The sequence below is a fragment of the Nilaparvata lugens genome, chromosome 4 (genome assembly GCF_014356525.2).
Source record: "Nilaparvata lugens isolate BPH chromosome 4, ASM1435652v1, whole genome shotgun sequence".
In the NCBI taxonomy this organism is placed as follows: Eukaryota; Metazoa; Arthropoda; class Insecta; order Hemiptera; family Delphacidae; genus Nilaparvata; species Nilaparvata lugens.
In genome coordinates, this window is record NC_052507.1 from 45,624,733 (window position 1) to 45,641,830 (window position 17,098).

A 17,098-nucleotide genomic window follows, 5' to 3' on the forward strand; every position below is an offset into this window, starting at 1 on the left:
TAACCAACTTGAATAAATTGACAATTCCTTTTTACTGCTTATTCAAATTTACTATTTGTTACTTTTGATTTTCATTAAACGTCCTTTTTCCCACTTAGTGCAGTCATCATAACTTTTAAGGCCATTTGTAAAGTGCCACTTATATCAATAAATGCAATCATTTGTTATTGTTACATTGTCTTACAATTTCATGGCGTCTACCTTGCTACCAGGTATTTAGTAGTTTTACTCATAAGTTTTTTGTGAGTTTGGGTAAAGGTATTGATGAACAACATCAGCTATCTATTAATTATATTTATTATTTAACATACATTTCATTCAACTTAGTATACAGTCCACTTGAAGTCCCTCATACCAAACACATCAGATACATAGTTTTCGAGTTATATGTGAGAAACCAAAAAATGTTACCTAAACCACCCCCACCCCCTTAGCACAAAGGGTTGGGGGGGACTTTTGATATGTTTACCCCCTTACCATCCTAAACAGAACTGCGGGGCCAAAAATTGTCTTCCAAACTTTTCCCCTCTATAACCTTTCCTTGACTGCACTGTATATCATCTAGTTAATTTTGATATCACATTAATTAAAAAGCTTCCCTCATAGTATAATTTTTCAATATTTTACCAATTTTATAATACACAAGAAATCAATATATTGCCGAGGTTGTCAAAGATGTGAATTTTCAAAGTGTTTTGATGTAAATTATTGCAAAAAAATAATATCATGGTTAGCTATGCATAAAGAGGCATGATAGCATGATGGTCATTCTTTACTGAATCGAAATAAGCTGTTATAACTTTTTCTACTATTAATTTGGTTTTCAATAAACTAGTTATGATCAGATGCCTCATTACTAAATGCAAATTCATTTCGGTTATGTAGCTTTTCTGCAATAAACTAGAATTACTCAATAATTAAGTTGTTTAATTTGCTGTTAAAGTTAGGCTACATTCACACCAGAGTTGTCAACTAACTGAGTTCTCAACAAATTGAGGCAGTTTCTGGAAATCCTTGTTTTAAACAAAAATTTTCGTTTCCCAACCAATATGAGAAACACTGAAAAAGTTTTGAACAAAGTCCTCTACAAGTCCTCGCAAACTATACAATCGCTATTAGACCAATTCTTTGGCAACAAGTTCTCTATTCTGTTGCTCTACAAAAGAACAGTAACTTTATAAAGAAAGCTATTGTGGACAAATTTTTTTGTTGACAACTTTGGTGTAAATGCAGCAGCTTCAGCATTTATCCTTATCCATAAAATTATATTGTTGTACTTGAGTATACTCTTCATTTTTAACTACCCTATGTCGCACCTGGCTATTCCATTGGCTGCGAGCGAAATAGTAACAACTATCAACAGTATATAGCTGGCTAGTAGAATTCCACTAGCTTCAAAAGTTTGAAGATGTCAACAATTCATTCGGGCTACTGAGACAAATGCGCAGGTACCAAAAAATAAATTTGTAATGGAATCAAAAAAAGGTAGGTACGGTAATGGAAAATTAAGTGTCACTGTTTTGATAGAAGCTATACAAGCATTGTTTTAATTGTCAGGTGTGACACAAGGCTTGCTATAATAATTCTAATCTGAAACAAATAATAGCTATAATACTTTGAAATCATTTAAAATAACAGTATTTTCCACAGAATAGGCAATGTCGTTATTTTTAGTCACTGGGTATGCCTAGGCCTGTATTTCTAATTTTATTTTTTGCAAAATCTCAAATTTATTTTTCTTCATTCATATACAATATAATATAATCTTCAATTCCATCATGATACATTACATTAATTCCAATAAGTTAGCATATTATTATATTAAATTGATGGTTAGCTGTCACAGGAGGATAGAAAGGCTATTATATCTATGAACTCAGTCAGCATAGCCACCTCTAATACATGTATTAGAGGTGGCTATGACTCTGTACGGTAACCAATAACAAAAAATAATAATATAGTCTATTGATGAATAAAGATTTTACAAAATAAGAATACTTATGAAAGTTGATGGTAGGCATACTATTACTTGATTTCTATATTCAGGCATTAATATCAATTATTATGAAAATTCATTATTTGAATCATCATTAAACTATTTTTCTTGACGAATAAAATATGATTGATTATTTTAAACAAGTCACCAGGATCTTGGATTCAAATATGAATTACAATACCGTGTATATTAGATATTTTCAATAAGAAATTTAGATCTCTGAACATTCATGGAAAGTTGAAGGACAGTGATGGTTTTTCTTCTTGAAGTATACCATTGGACATTCAATAAATAAATATCCATCAACAAGCTCTCAGACAAAACAACGTTTTTTGTTGTACTTGAGTATACTCTTCATTTTTAACTACCCTATGTCGCACCTGGCTATTCCATTGGCTGCGAGCGAAATAGTAACAACTATCAACAGTATATAGCTGGCTAGTAGAATTCCACTAGCTTCAAAAGTTTGAAGATGTCAACAATTCATTCGGGCTACTGAGACAAATGCGCAGGTACCAAAAAATAAATTTGTAATGGAATCAAAAAAAGGTAGGTACGGTAATGGAAAATTAAGTGTCACTGTTTTGATAGAAGCTATACAAGCATTGTTTTAATTGTCAGGTGTGACACAAGGCTTGCTATAATAATTCTAATCTGAAACAAATAATAGCTATAATACTTTGAAATCATTTAAAATAACAGTATTTTCCACAGAATAGGCAATGTCGTTATTTTTAGTCACTGGGTATGCCTAGGCCTGTATTTCTAATTTTATTTTTTGCAAAATCTCAAATTTATTTTTCTTCATTCATATACAATATAATATAATCTTCAATTCCATCATGATACATTACATTAATTCCAATAAGTTAGCATATTATTATATTAAATTGATGGTTAGCTGTCACAGGAGGATAGAAAGGCTATTATATCTATGAACTCAGTCAGCATAGCCACCTCTAATACATGTATTAGAGGTGGCTATGACTCTGTACGGTAACCAATAACAAAAAATAATAATATAGTCTATTGATGAATAAAGATTTTACAAAATAAGAATACTTATGAAAGTTGATGGTAGGCATACTATTACTTGATTTCTATATTCAGGCATTAATATCAATTATTATGAAAATTCATTATTTGAATCATCATTAAACTATTTTTCTTGACGAATAAAATATGATTGATTATTTTAAACAAGTCACCAGGATCTTGGATTCAAATATGAATTACAATACCGTGTATATTAGATATTTTCAATAAGAAATTTAGATCTCTGAACATTCATGGGAAGTTGAAGGACAGTGATGGTTTTTCTTCTTGAAGTATACCATTGGACATTCAATAAATAAATATCCATCAACAAGCTCTCAGACAAAACAACGTTTTTTGTTGAACTTGAGTAGAGTTTCTAATTGAAGCTTCAAAAATTGTATTCAGTCTATTTCAAGGAAGTTGTCATTCTTCTACGTTAGGGCCAGATCATATTCAATTTATCACAAGAACAATATTAAGCATTTCTTTTACCAATCGAAGAGCTTCCTGCTTTGCTGACTCTAAAAACGCTCAACTGGCCCTTGTATTGTTGATAAATAACCGGCAACATTAAACTTGTTCATACAGCCAAGCCATCTACTCTATATAGTAGATCTACAGTACTCGTATGCGACTAATTTATAAGCAAGCCTACGGTACGAATTACTAACAAGATTATCAGATATATTTACTAAAATAAAATCCTCTATTCTTTATGTTTTCAATAATATTGCTTATATTCTTTGTTGACCGCCAACACAAATCTCATTACGGGTACTGTAGTCTATGATAATTCGATCAAGAATTCCTCAAGTAGCCTCAACACATTTATGATGTTAGTTATTCTACTAAGATTGAAAAATTTAGAAATAAAATTTAGAACATTTATGATGTTAGTTATTCTACTAAAATTGAAAAATTTAGAAATAAAGAAGAATAATGAGTTAATCTACTAATGAATGTTTTTTTTTTAATCTGAATAAACTCATCAATGATTGATTTGAACAATTTTTCATTATAAAATATAAATATATTTCATTTGAAATTACAAAACAAATCAAGCTGGCCATGTTGTCAGCATTCCAAGTTCAGCTTATCAGGTAAACATTCCAAATTCCACTTCTATGGTTTGGTAAATTGCTATGGTCAGTGAACTCTAAACTAACTGGAACGGGCTGTCCAATGCTTAGCTACAACCAAAAGTGTGTAAGGCGGAGTGAGTGAGACAGGCATACCGTGTGGGATTCCCTTCTCTCTCGTACTCATACATTCAAGCAGGCTGTTGCAGCTCTTGAGTACGATTTTTCATTTTTAAAGTTTAAAAACGGATTTGAATGAGTATTAGGGCTATTAGTATTAGATCACAACCTTTTTTCTTAAATATTGTGATGTATTCGTCGTGAAATGCGTAGAATTGAATAAAAATACGACCGAAAAATGGTGATGTATTGTGTTGCATTTGGATGCAAGAATGGGCATGTTAAAGGAAATGAAATACCATTTCACAGGTAAGTCAAACATTTCTATTCTGTTAATTAATTTGAAGAAATCTTTTTGTTTTACATACATTTCCAATACTTCTTTCTATATTGATCAGTTTATTTGACCAAAAATAAAACAACAAATTTGGTTATACTCCTAGTAAGTTATACCGTACTGTGATAGTTTCTATGTTTATTGAAAATTTCGGCCTACTTTATAGCATCTAAAATAAAAAACATAGTTGAAGAACAAATTAATCCTTATTCAAAAAAGAATAAATAATATCTGATGCAGAAATTGCGAATGTTTCCCTACAAAGACTATCATTCATTCTATCACACATTCTATGTATGATGTAATTTATGGATATAAATTTGGTGTTAAGCATCAGCATATAATAAATATAGTATATTTTTTATCATAATTTGTGTATGGTATATTATGTAGGTAGGCGTATCATACATTTTATGTATAATGTATAATATAAATTTAGTGTAAGTAGCAGCATATAATACTAATAGAATCTAATAGAATAATACTATAATCTAATAGAATCTATAAGTACGAAAAAATAAACATTTAATGAATTTTGAGCTTTACAATAATGATTAATAATTCTGTGTTATCATCATGAGATGACATAATTTATTTTAGGTACCTACTTTTATTTTGAAAAATATGATATTGTTATCAGCTGAATTGTAATTAATTTTTGAAATCTTCCCATTTCAAATAAATTAATAATCGTTCAATTTACAATAATTATAAAATAATTTTATGTGTATAATTATATGTGTATTATTGTTTATATAATTTATGATTATAAAATAATTATTATTTAGCATATTTTACTGTTTGCTTATCATATGGTCATAATTATAATGCAATAATTGATATAATGTTTCTTCATAGATTTCTTTGCATCATTCTGAAACTCCCACACTGATTTGAAATGTTATCAGAATACCTAGTATATTGCTATCATTACATAATTTAATAATCCTGTGTTATTGAATCATCATAATTTATTTTATTTACCTACTTTTATTGTGAAAAATATGAGATTGGACTATGAGCCTGTTTTTTCATTCTCAATCATTTCATGACAGTTTATATTTGTCCTTGTTAAATAAATAAAAATAAATTAATAATACGCTTCTCTTAAATCTGGCCCAAAGTTATTCCCATGCTTGTGAAAAGTTGACAATACTAAAACTACTGCAGGCACAAATAAAAAAATTCTTTTTTTTATTAATATTCAACCTATTTCATTATTTTTGCTCTCAAAAAGTTAACAATGGAAATAAAGGAAAAATAACGCTTCCGTGGAATAAGACATACAATATAGAAATAAAATAGAAATTGAGACTGTGCAATGCATTCTCCCATAAGAGCCAATGCGTAACAAAATGAACGAATCCCACAGCAATGCGGGTTGCCTATCTTTACCAGCTGCCTCACTTTTTTTGTGTTGCTAGTCCATTCCAGTTAGTTTAGAGTTCACTGGCTATGGCTATGGTAGGTAACCGTTTTGTGAACCAGATTGTGTTTAACAACTTTCATTATAATCAACGTAATATAAAATTATACATTTTGAGAAATGTTTGTAATTACATTTGTTACATTATTGATCTAAAACTCAAATATTATGTTGGGTAGATTCTCAGTTGTATTTCAAAATGCCGTAGATGCCGTAAGTTAAATTTTAATATTCCATCATTCATCTTACAAATTTTAACTAGCAGGTTAACCTATAAAAACCTGACAAAAATAACTTTTATGGATTATGGTTTAAGTTACTATTGCATAGTTTTATATTATTTGAATTTGTGTCCTTTCTCAATTATGTTTAAATAAATTTTATCTGTAGTATTCACCTAGAATTCTATTCATTTATTAAATGAATTCAGCAGTGGCAAATTCCGCAACAAGACGTCAGTCTTAAGGTTTAACTTCTAGACGTGTATACTGCAGTTATCTGTGATGGATTAATAACTTGATATTATGATAGGCCTAGGGCTTATTTAAGATTTCTTCAAACCTAGCTATGCAGAAATTTGGCTACGTATCTGTTCATTTCAAATCAGGTTAGCAAAGCTCTCAATGTTGGGCTATGTCTTCCAAACTAGTATTTCAGCATAGCGTAATTTGAAGAGACCTTGAGGATTCAGTTCCATTGGTATCTGGTGCACGTATTCTGTTCAGGAGGCTGTGAATACCAGGCACGGCCCTAGGGACTTTGCCGCCCTGGGCGAGATTGGCAACTGCCGCCCCCCCCTCCCCGCAAGTAGCCCGTCTTTAATTGTTAATCCCGGGTTCCACCTCTCCTTGAGCTATCGCCTTACGCCGGTTACATATTGGGCGGTTTCTGCCGGGGAGGTAATTTCGCCGTCGCCGCCGTTCGAGCAGTAGTCTATGGACTTGAATGGAAGCTTACACACTGGGCGGCAGAGACGCCGCGCGGCTATATTGCCGTTGGCGGCAGCTGTGCAGCCGTCCACTGCCACTGCGGCTGGCGGTGTTTTTGCCGTTCTTGTCTACGCAGTGACCAAATGGACGTTAACACATTTGGTGGTTGTCTACCGTCGCCGCTGATCAGTCGTCTTTCCCAGTTGCTCCAAGTCAGAGGTCTTTGAAAATCAGCCTTTCAATTTGTGTCTTGTTGTAAATTTTGAAAGTTGTTTATAGCATTTATTTATTGTTTAAAGTGTTTGTGGTTGACGAGTGTAAGAAAATGAGTAAGTTGATAGACAATGAGTTGTTCATCTCATTTGTAGAACAGAGGCCAGTTTTGTGGGACAAAACCCTCGACATATTCAAGGATCGAGATGCAACAAGGAATTGTGTATGGAGATTAGGGGGATTTTGAAACTCTGGATGACAAGGAAAAAACTGTAATATGTTGTATATTGCTGTCGATTTAATGAAAACGTTCATTTCAATGAATCCAAGCAAGGCGATTTTTCTGATGTCTTCTTTTCCTTCGACGGTACAACAAAAGTGGTAAAAGCTGTTGCCTTTCTATTTTAAGTTAAACACTCAATAATATATACTTTTGAAAAATGTGCAAAATACAATTAACTGAACACTCATGAAACAGAGAAGTCACAACACATTTGCGATGAAGAACTACAAGAATTATTTTGGTTACTGATCATACGTGGAGGTAATTTTGCCGCTCGATGTTTGGCTGTATTTTTTCCGCTGAATGTGTAAGCTTGACTTTTTTCGAGGCGGCGACGGCAGTTTCGCCGCCGCGGCAGAAACCGCCCAGTGTATAACCAGCGTTACTATTGTATCTCCGCTGTGATGCGACACCACAGTCTCAGTAAACTCTAAAAAATTATGTTTATCAATATTTATTGACATTTGAACAAATATTTGACAAATATAAATATTGGGGTCCAGTCAATATAGACATGAAAATGGGGGTTTGCTTGCAATTCATATTGTAGTTCTGATTTTTTAATATTTTATTTGGATACATAAGAGAAGTCCAGAACCAAATTCTCCATTTAAAATTCCGTTATGCTAATACAGAGTGGCCCAAAAATTTCGTATTTTAGGTTCAGTTTTCAGCTATTTCCGGCAAAATCAGTGATCAAACAGAAAAATTTGCATTGCCTTTTTTATGATCATAAAATTCTGAATGAAATGAGATCATTCGGAACTCTCTATCTCCAATGAGTACTGAGTTATGATTTTTCATATTTGAGTGATATTTTAAGAAAAAAATCAATTTTGATCATATTTAGTATTTGATCAACAATAATTATATCCCGATTACAATCTAGATGTAAAATTCATAATCCCTCTGGGCGTAATTTCGTGCTCTAAAATCTGAGAATAGGTAGAGCGCTCTATCTCATATAGATTTCCAGGTACACTTGACAACAATGCTCATTGTATTGTGAAAAACACCTCATTTTTAGCTTCAACCATCATCACCATCTATATTGTCCTCACAGTGATATTTACCACAATGATATAAGCTCATGAGATTATGTTCTATGACAATCACCCGTTAGTTGCACTTCATTTCAGTATTTCCTAGTGGAGAGGCGCGCGAGGACACGATCAAGGATCGCTTAAGGATCAAGCTATCAAAATGAAAGAGTTTTCTTAAGAAAACATTTTTTTCAATCATTACTTTCTGAGACATGAGCGCCTAAAGTTTAAATTTTTGGTACAGAACATTTCAAATTTGGTACGAGATGAATCCATAAAATTCAAAGGATAAATTCTTCTTGGTATTTTTGATTTAGTAAAACAAACATTTTCTGAAAATATCAATTTTTGAGAAAGTTATTCAATTTACTAAAAATGACCAAAAATAGTGTTTAGTTGAGTTTTTTTTTGTAAATTGAAGAACTTTTTCAAAAATTGATATTTACAGAAAATGTTTCAAAATTTTCTTGTTTTATTCAATCAACAATACCATGAAGAATTTATCTCTTACCGAATTTGAAATGTCCTGTCCCAAACATTTAAACTTTAGGCGTTCATATCTCAAAAAGTAATGATTGGAAGAAAATGTTTTCCTAAGAAAACTTTATATATACCGGTACAAATCGAAAAACTTTGAAAAATATCACCAGTACAAGAAAGTTTATTTTCAGCCTTTGCACAGCCTTAAGACGTAGACTGCAACATAGTATTAGGCCTACTTAACTTGCTAAGTAATTAGAACTACAATTTCTACAAGTGTGTTTAACACACCTGTTTAATTAAGTAGAACTCGTCTGACCTTTGCATGGGGAAATTCCTTCACCAATTCTTCAAGATCTGGGGACTGAACTATTTTATGTTCGCTAGACCACTCAGACGTTCCTGGGACATTGTTGATCTTAGAAAAGTCTTCATTAGCTCGAGGTTGAAAAGCTTCTTATATAATTTTACCATTCACATTTGATATGAATTTTTTTATTTATTTGTATTTTAAAATTTTCCATTCCTTTAAATTTGCCGCCCCCAAAACCTGCCGCCCTGTGCGGCCGCCCGGTCCGCCCACCCCTGGGGCCGGGCCTGGTGAATACTCACTATCTTCAGTCAATAGTCAATATGTGCTGAACTCCCTTGTACTTCTGAAAGGCCAACCTTCACACACTCCAAACAAGAGGCCAGATACACAACTATTCGAGCTGGAGGCGAGAGTGTTCCGAGAGAAGCTAATTAACCTCCCTCTCTATTCTTTGAGTGAGGAGGAGATTGTATGTTTTGTCAGTCTCTTCGATATATACCTGCTTAGGAAGCTGAGACATATTGTCTGCAGAGACTACCTGTTATCAGCTTACCATTCCCTGTTTCACAGTCACATCGGATATGGACTACTGCTGTGGGGACACGCACCTTCTTGTCACGATGTGCTACTACTGCAAAAGAAGGCAATCAGAATCATCTCTTTTGCAGGACATAGAGATCATTGTAGGCCACTTTTCAAGGAACTGAAAATTCTCACCATATACAGTCAGTATGTTCTGTCCTCCTTGATCTATGTCAGGGACAATCAGCATAAGTTGGTGAGAAGAAACGAAATTCACAGCCACAACACTCGCCATGCTACCAATCTGGAAGTTCCTCGCAGCCGGTTGGCCAGCACGCAGAGAAGTTTTCCATCAGCTGCACTAAGATTTTATAACAGACTCCCAATTGAAGTGAGAAATAAACCTCGCACTAGATTCTGCTCTCTCATCAGACAGGCATTAATGAATAGACCAATTTATTCATTGGCTGAGGAGCCACTATTTTAAAGCTGTTTTATTCATTGACTGAGCTGGCTGAGGAGCCACTATTTTAGAATATTTTAAAACCTTTGACACAGTCTGTCTGGTACCCCCAGTCAAGGACGAAGACAACAAGTATCAACAAGTAGGTGTGCTCAACCTCTTGAAATCCTCTGGATTTCAGTTTATTGAAGATACGCAAGGCCAATGCAGGAAATTCATCACGTTCTTTTACAAACGGCATGACCCATCTATAAGATCTTGATTTTTAGTGTTGTGATCATGGAAGTCACTCCTTGTGTTGAACCAAGGCCACTCTTGATATTCATATAGAGTGGCCTTGGTTGAACTTTTCAAGATTTGCTTGCACAAGCACACATATAATGTAATGACTGTCGATGGTTATTACTGGAAGAGAGGTCTACAATTATCCAGAAATCCACTCAAGGTAATAATTACGGATGGCCCTCTTTTACAGCTTGAACACATCTCTACGCGGAAGCGTGACTTGGCATCAGCAGTTCATAGATCAGTATGCTATGGAAAAGATCATGGTACACTACCAGCAAGGAGGGTCTGCTCATCAATTGTGTCATATTTCTAAGCAAATAGGTGACTCGTGACAGCCTCTTACAGATTCCCTCAATATGGCACTCCCATGTAAGCTTTGGATCGATGGTGAATCCTAGGTGAATTACTCTGTGAGTGCTGATGGCCTGACTGCGACTCAGTGTTCAAACCAATCTTTGAGTTTTGTCCCCATTCAGTAGCAACATATTTGCTTCCAACCAACCTCCAGCAGCATCAAACAATACATCAGCCTCCTGATGCACCGGGGTTGATTTGAACCAGAAGAAATCGATGTGGTATCATCCGCAAACTTCAGTGCTCTACCCTCAAGACAAGGTTAGTGATTGCGGATAATGACAAGCTGAATTTGGACTCAGTGGTTTCAAACAATCACAGAGCGTGGTTTCAAACACTCTATGAAACAATCATGTTTGTCAATCATACAGTATTGTTCAGTTATTAGATTTTATCTGTACATGTTTCAGCTAGCACCTCCTACTCCACTTCATGAAGATTTCATCTATCATTGGAAGCGTCTTATGAAACATTATCTGGCAGTTTCTTCATATCGTGAAGTACCAATTGAACTCACAAACATTCCAGCTCACCTCGATCAACTTCAAAAGGTAATTTCTATAAAGTAACATTTTCCTGAAGTTTTCATAGTACTCCATGCCTAGAAGCATGATCCTTATAATAATTATCATGATCCATTAGTCCGGGCGCAAATGTCATTCCGTGGTCATTTTTGGGTAACAGGCGTGGAAGATGTCTCAATTTTTTCGTTAGGTATAGCATAATAAGGATCGTGATGATGGTAAGTCGAAATCACAGTCAACACCTCGGAAACAAGATGGCCGCCAACATTTTCAGGGTTTTGCTATATCGCTTGTATTTCAATAACCGTTCAAGATATTCAATCGCTTTTCTAGACGAAAATATTTTTAAAATCTTCGTCTACAATTTTTGTTTTAAAGAATTTTCCTCTAAAACGCATATTTTTTAGTTATAACCTTAAAAATCCCAAAAAGACGTTTTTTCTCTTTTTTTTTAAATTTCATTACCTACATTATAACTTTTTTCGTGCAAGAGATACAGAGAAAATTTAAATCTATGAAATTTAGAGCATTTTTTCAACTTTGGAACGATATATCTTCATGCGCTGTACGTCAAGAAATGAGTTCTCCAGCGCCCTCCAAAGAAAACCCTGCACGGTTTCTGGTGCGTTTTTTCATACGCATGAGGTGACAAGCTAGAACTATAAAATCGATTTTCCATGACTACTTCAAGATAAAGACTTGCAAATGGTCTCAATCTCTTCGTTACAACAAGCCGAATAAGAATATTGATGATGCAAACAACGAAAATATTCGACATCATTGAAAAATTTAAGATGGCGGTCATTATTGACAGACATTTTTATAACGCTTGCTATTTAGTTATTGTGAGAGATATCGGATCGGTTCTATCACCAAAGTGTTCAGAACTAACCAAACTATGATGTTCGAGAGAATCGACTCATTCCGACCACTCTTTTCATGATTTATTCAACTTCAAAAACTTGAAACATACATTTTTCGGGGACAATATTTCACTTTCCACCCTGTAAATGTATTCGCAGTAGACAAACACTAGTGTTATTGGTACAGTGTTCTCGTATATTTCCAAAGCTTCAAAATGACATCTGGTTGGAGGCTGTTAGTTCATATTCCACGGCTGGAGCGTCATCGGAAAAAGGGAGAAAAGTCCTGTTTGCAGCGGAAAACCCGCTTTTTCCATCAAATGCCAATCCCAACAATTAGAAAACCGTGTAACTCATGACTCCTTGAAGTTACAGACTTGGGAATGGTATGAATCTCTTTGTAATAATGTGTAGAAAGAGATTATCCATGATGGCAATCTCAAAAATTTTTGTCATCATGAAAAACCAAGATGGCGGCTAATATATGTCGATTTTCAAGAAATCGTCTGTAATTCTAATAATGTCGAGGATGATTCTGAGAGAAGTGATATTTAAAAGAAAAACAAATCTTCGCTATGTTTCTAATTTTATCACAAAAGGTAAATTTCCTTTTAATCCTTCAACCCTGAAACTATAAAAAACTGAAAACTAACTGAAACTATATGAAATAGTCAATTTATAGCAATATTTTTAGGTTACAGGCCTATATGTCCAAATTTTTTATGCTGAAAATTGAAAGGTATTCTTTTACTATCATATTTACTTGACAACAATGGAATAATTTTTGGAAAATAGAATATATTTTTTTCAAATTACGTGGGTAATCTTCATTAAAATTGAACGTTCTCAGAAAAAGGAAAAAAATATTTATTTTGATGGTACTCGAATCCGCAGAAGCTCTCAGATAATGCAACGCTTTCAGCTGATAATCTTTGTCCGCCACCAGTGTAAAAGCACCTGAAAAAAGGCTTAAATGTGGCTTTGCCCCTACTTCCAGTCAGTCTGCAGATGTAAATAGATGGGGAATTGCATATTAGTCCTGGCAATGAATGCTAAAAAAGTATATAGAAAAGAAAGTTTGGAATTCTTGACTTCGCAGCTCTGTCTAGAGTAGTTAGGATGTAAAAATAATATCAAAAGTCCCCACCACTACCCCCTGTGCTCAGGTGTGGGGGGTGGTTCAAATGTACCATTTTTTGGTTTCTCGCCTATAACTCAAAAAAGATGCATCTTACGGAGATGACTATCTTATACAAAATTAAAGTTCACATAATTTCCTACAATATTCATCCCACAACGTTTCCTATATCTTCTATAGTTTTCGAGATATCCGCTCTTCAAATCGCAATATGTTAATGTTGATAATTTTAGATAAAAAACAAAAATAACGAAAAATTGAAATACTGGCACTTACGAATGACACCCGTTTGCCTCCAGTTTCTTGCTATTTTTGCGCCTATAAATTTTTAAAAATCAATGGAAAAATCCATTCTGATTATGAACTTATAGAGCATTAAAGTATCTTCAATTTGATGTATAATATCACAATTTTACGCATTTCTCCACGACTGGTAAAGCAGATTTAGAGTTGAGTGTGAAATTTGCAGTTTTGCATCAATAGACCAATTACTGACAAAGGTGAAACGCTGGAAGGTGAAAATATCAAAAGTCTCAATCCCTACTTATTGTGTTGAAGTTAAAAGGTTGTATTTCTCAATTTTTTTCTTACACGCTTATATCTAGGGAACAATGCATTCAACCTACATGACTAACCATTCAAAAATGAAGCTTGCTAAATTTTTCACAATTTTTATTCCGTGGAATTTTGTGATATTTCCAAAATTTCTCGAGGTACTTGAAAGTGTGAAATTGTTTAAATAACAGTTTTTTGCTCTCTGAGGGCTTATAACTCTCCAAAAATGCATCATGAAAATTAATGCTTATCGTAGGTTTGTAGAACATTGAATTCTTTCAAATTTGATGTATTTTCTCCACTATTTCATGTTTTTCTTTCATTGTTATAGCAGCTTTATTGTGGGAGGTGAAATTTTAAATTTTCCAACAAGTGTCAACTTAACGTTTCCACACCTTTAGCAGAGGAGTTAGAGATGTACATCCTAACGAGTCAAAAGTTGCAAAGCTGCAAAGTCAAAAATTGTTTTCCAGACATTCCCTTCGATTTCTCAGTCAAATTATCAATTGTTGCAAAATTGAAAATTTTACCCCATCCCCACATTGGAGCTGCTATTTATTTATAATAATAAAAGGAAAACATGAAATAGTTGAAGAATACTAATCGTCTAATGTTTCTAATCGACTTTGTTATTAGAACTTGCAAACATTACAGTAATTTAGATACCATCTACAAGTCGTTAGTAAGAAGTAGATTGGAGTATGCCTCAATTATTTGGGAACCTTATCATGCTGAATATTCTGATTCTCTTGAAAACGTTCAAAATAAATTCCTTCGCTACATGTATTTTAAAAAGTTAGGCCACTATCCCTATTTTGCATATCCCACTTCACAACTCAGAATCATGTTCAAAATTCCAACATTAAAGTCCAGACGTAATCTCCAATAGTCCAGTCAAGGAAAGGTTATAGAGGGATATGTTGGGAAGACAATTTTTGACCCCTCAGTTCTGTTTAGGGTAGTAAGGAGGTAAACATATCAAAAGTCCCCACCCCTACTACCTGTGCTAAGGGGATGGGGGTGGTTAAAAGGTACCATTTTTTGGTTTCTCGTATAAAACTCAAAAACTGTGTATCCTAAGGACTTAAATGTCATATAACAAATTAATGCTCACATAATTTCTCACAATATTTATTCCATAACTTTTTTTCATATCTTCTCCTCTGGTTTTCGAGAAATATGCTCTTGAAAAAAACATGTTTGCCACAATTTTTTTCTATTTCTGCTCTTATAAATTTTTGAAAATCGATGAAGAAAATCCATGTTGATTATGAGCTTATAGAGCATTAAATTCTCTTTAATTTGATGTATATGATGAATTCCACACTTACAAATTTCCCTACACCTTTTTTGCAGCTTTAGTGTTGAGTGTGAAATATCCATTTTCGCAACAATAGACCAATTGACAAAGGAATTTTGAGGGAATGTTTTAAACATAATTTTTTACTTTGCAGCGTTGTTGAGACTAGTTAGGAGGAGAACATATCAAAAGTTCTCATTCCTAACTCATGTGCTAAGGGGATGAGGGTGGTTTAAAAGTTGAATTTTTCAGCGTTCTACTTCCACGCTCATATCTTGAGAACAATGCGTTCAACCGACATATCTAACTATTCAAAACTGAAGCTTGATAAATTCTCTACACTTTTTGTTCAGTGGAGTTTTGTGATATTCCCAACAGTTCCAGAGATATTCGCTCTTGAATGTGTGCAATTGTTAAAATAACAGGTTTTTATCCAATGTTTTGCTCTTTCAGGGCTTATAACTCTCCAACAATGCATCATAAAAACTTATGCTTATTATAGGTTTGTAGAGAATTGAAATATCTTTGAAATGATGTATTATTTCACTATTTCAAGCTTTCCTTTCATTGTTATAGCAGCTTCAATGTAGGGAGTGAAATTTTCATTGCTGCAACAAGTGTCAACTCAGCGGTTCCACACCTTCAACAGAAGGGATAAAGATGCGTAACTTTTGCTATGTTCACCTACTAACTGGTCTCAACAAAGCTACAAAGTCAAAAATTGTGTCACAGACACAAATGTCAAATGTCATTGTCGAATGATCAATTGTTGCAGCAATGAAAATCCCCCCCCCCCTACATTGAAGCTGCTATAACAAAGAAAGGAAAACTTGGAATGGTGGAATAATACATAATTTTAAAGAGAATTCAATGGTCTTCAAACCTACGATAAGCATAAGTTTTTTTGATGCATTGTTGGAGAGTTATAAGCCCTGAAAGAGCAAAACATTGGATAAAAACCTGTTATTTCAACAATTACACACTTTCAAGAGCGAATATCTCGGGAACTGTTGGGAATATCGCAAAATTCTACTGAACAAAAAATGTAGAGAATTTATCAACCTTCAGTTTTGAATAGTTAGTTATGTCGGTTGAACGCATTGTTCTCAAGATATGAGCGTGGAAGCAAAACGCTGAAAATGCAACTTCTAAACCACCCTCATCCCCCTAGCACATGAGTTAGGAATGTTGCTATCTATAGGTCTCCAAATAGGAATGCGATAAGATTCATTGAAAGTTTTGATGATTACATCTAGAGTATGTCACAAAATCATAACACTTGTGTAGCAGGATACATCAACTTAAACTTGTTTTCTAACGATAATATTGTAACTTCATATATTAATACTCTTAATGGAAATGGTTTTAGATCTTGTATAAATGGCAGCACTAGAGTTACAAATCGAACAGAGTCGTCTATAGACCATATATTTCTTAAAACAACTGATAAAGTATTTGACAGTGCGGAAGGAAACGTATTTAAAACAACTATTACTGATCATTACTCAGTGACTTTACATTTAGGATTGAGTAATTTTAAACAAGATAAAAAATCAACTGTATAAGCAATAAGAAAATAACTAACTATAAAAAATTAAAGGATTTATTGAGTAATAAAAAATGAGATAGTATTTATGAAAATCAATCCAATGACGTTAACGATCTGTTAAAAATATTCTGTTCGGTTTTGACTAAGTATATTGAGAATTCTAGTCAGGAAATAAAAATACCACACAGATATAAGCCTTTGAAGCCATGGATTACTTCTGGATTAATAAAATCAATAAGAACTAAAGATAAATAATATAAGAGATCATTAAAAGAACCTCTTAAC

At 33.6% G+C, this 17,098-nt stretch overlaps 1 protein-coding gene across 2 annotated transcripts in view; it reads left to right on the forward strand.

Moving 5' to 3' along the window:
• The first annotated feature begins 6,006 nt into the window (after positions 1-6,006).
• Positions 6,007-17,098, forward strand: part of LOC111050886 (protein FAM160B1) — a 76,952-nt gene continuing 65,860 nt past the window's right edge. Inside the window, exons 1-2 of one of the 2 annotated variants that reach the window (XM_039427536.1) lie at positions 6,007-6,209; positions 11,295-11,435. In XM_039427536.1, coding sequence (XP_039283470.1) covers positions 6,165-6,209; positions 11,295-11,435 — 186 coding nt within the window. In that variant the 5' untranslated portion in view covers positions 6,007-6,164. The remainder of the gene's footprint in view (positions 6,210-11,294; positions 11,436-17,098) is intronic. The other variant, XM_039427537.1, reaches the window with a different exon arrangement.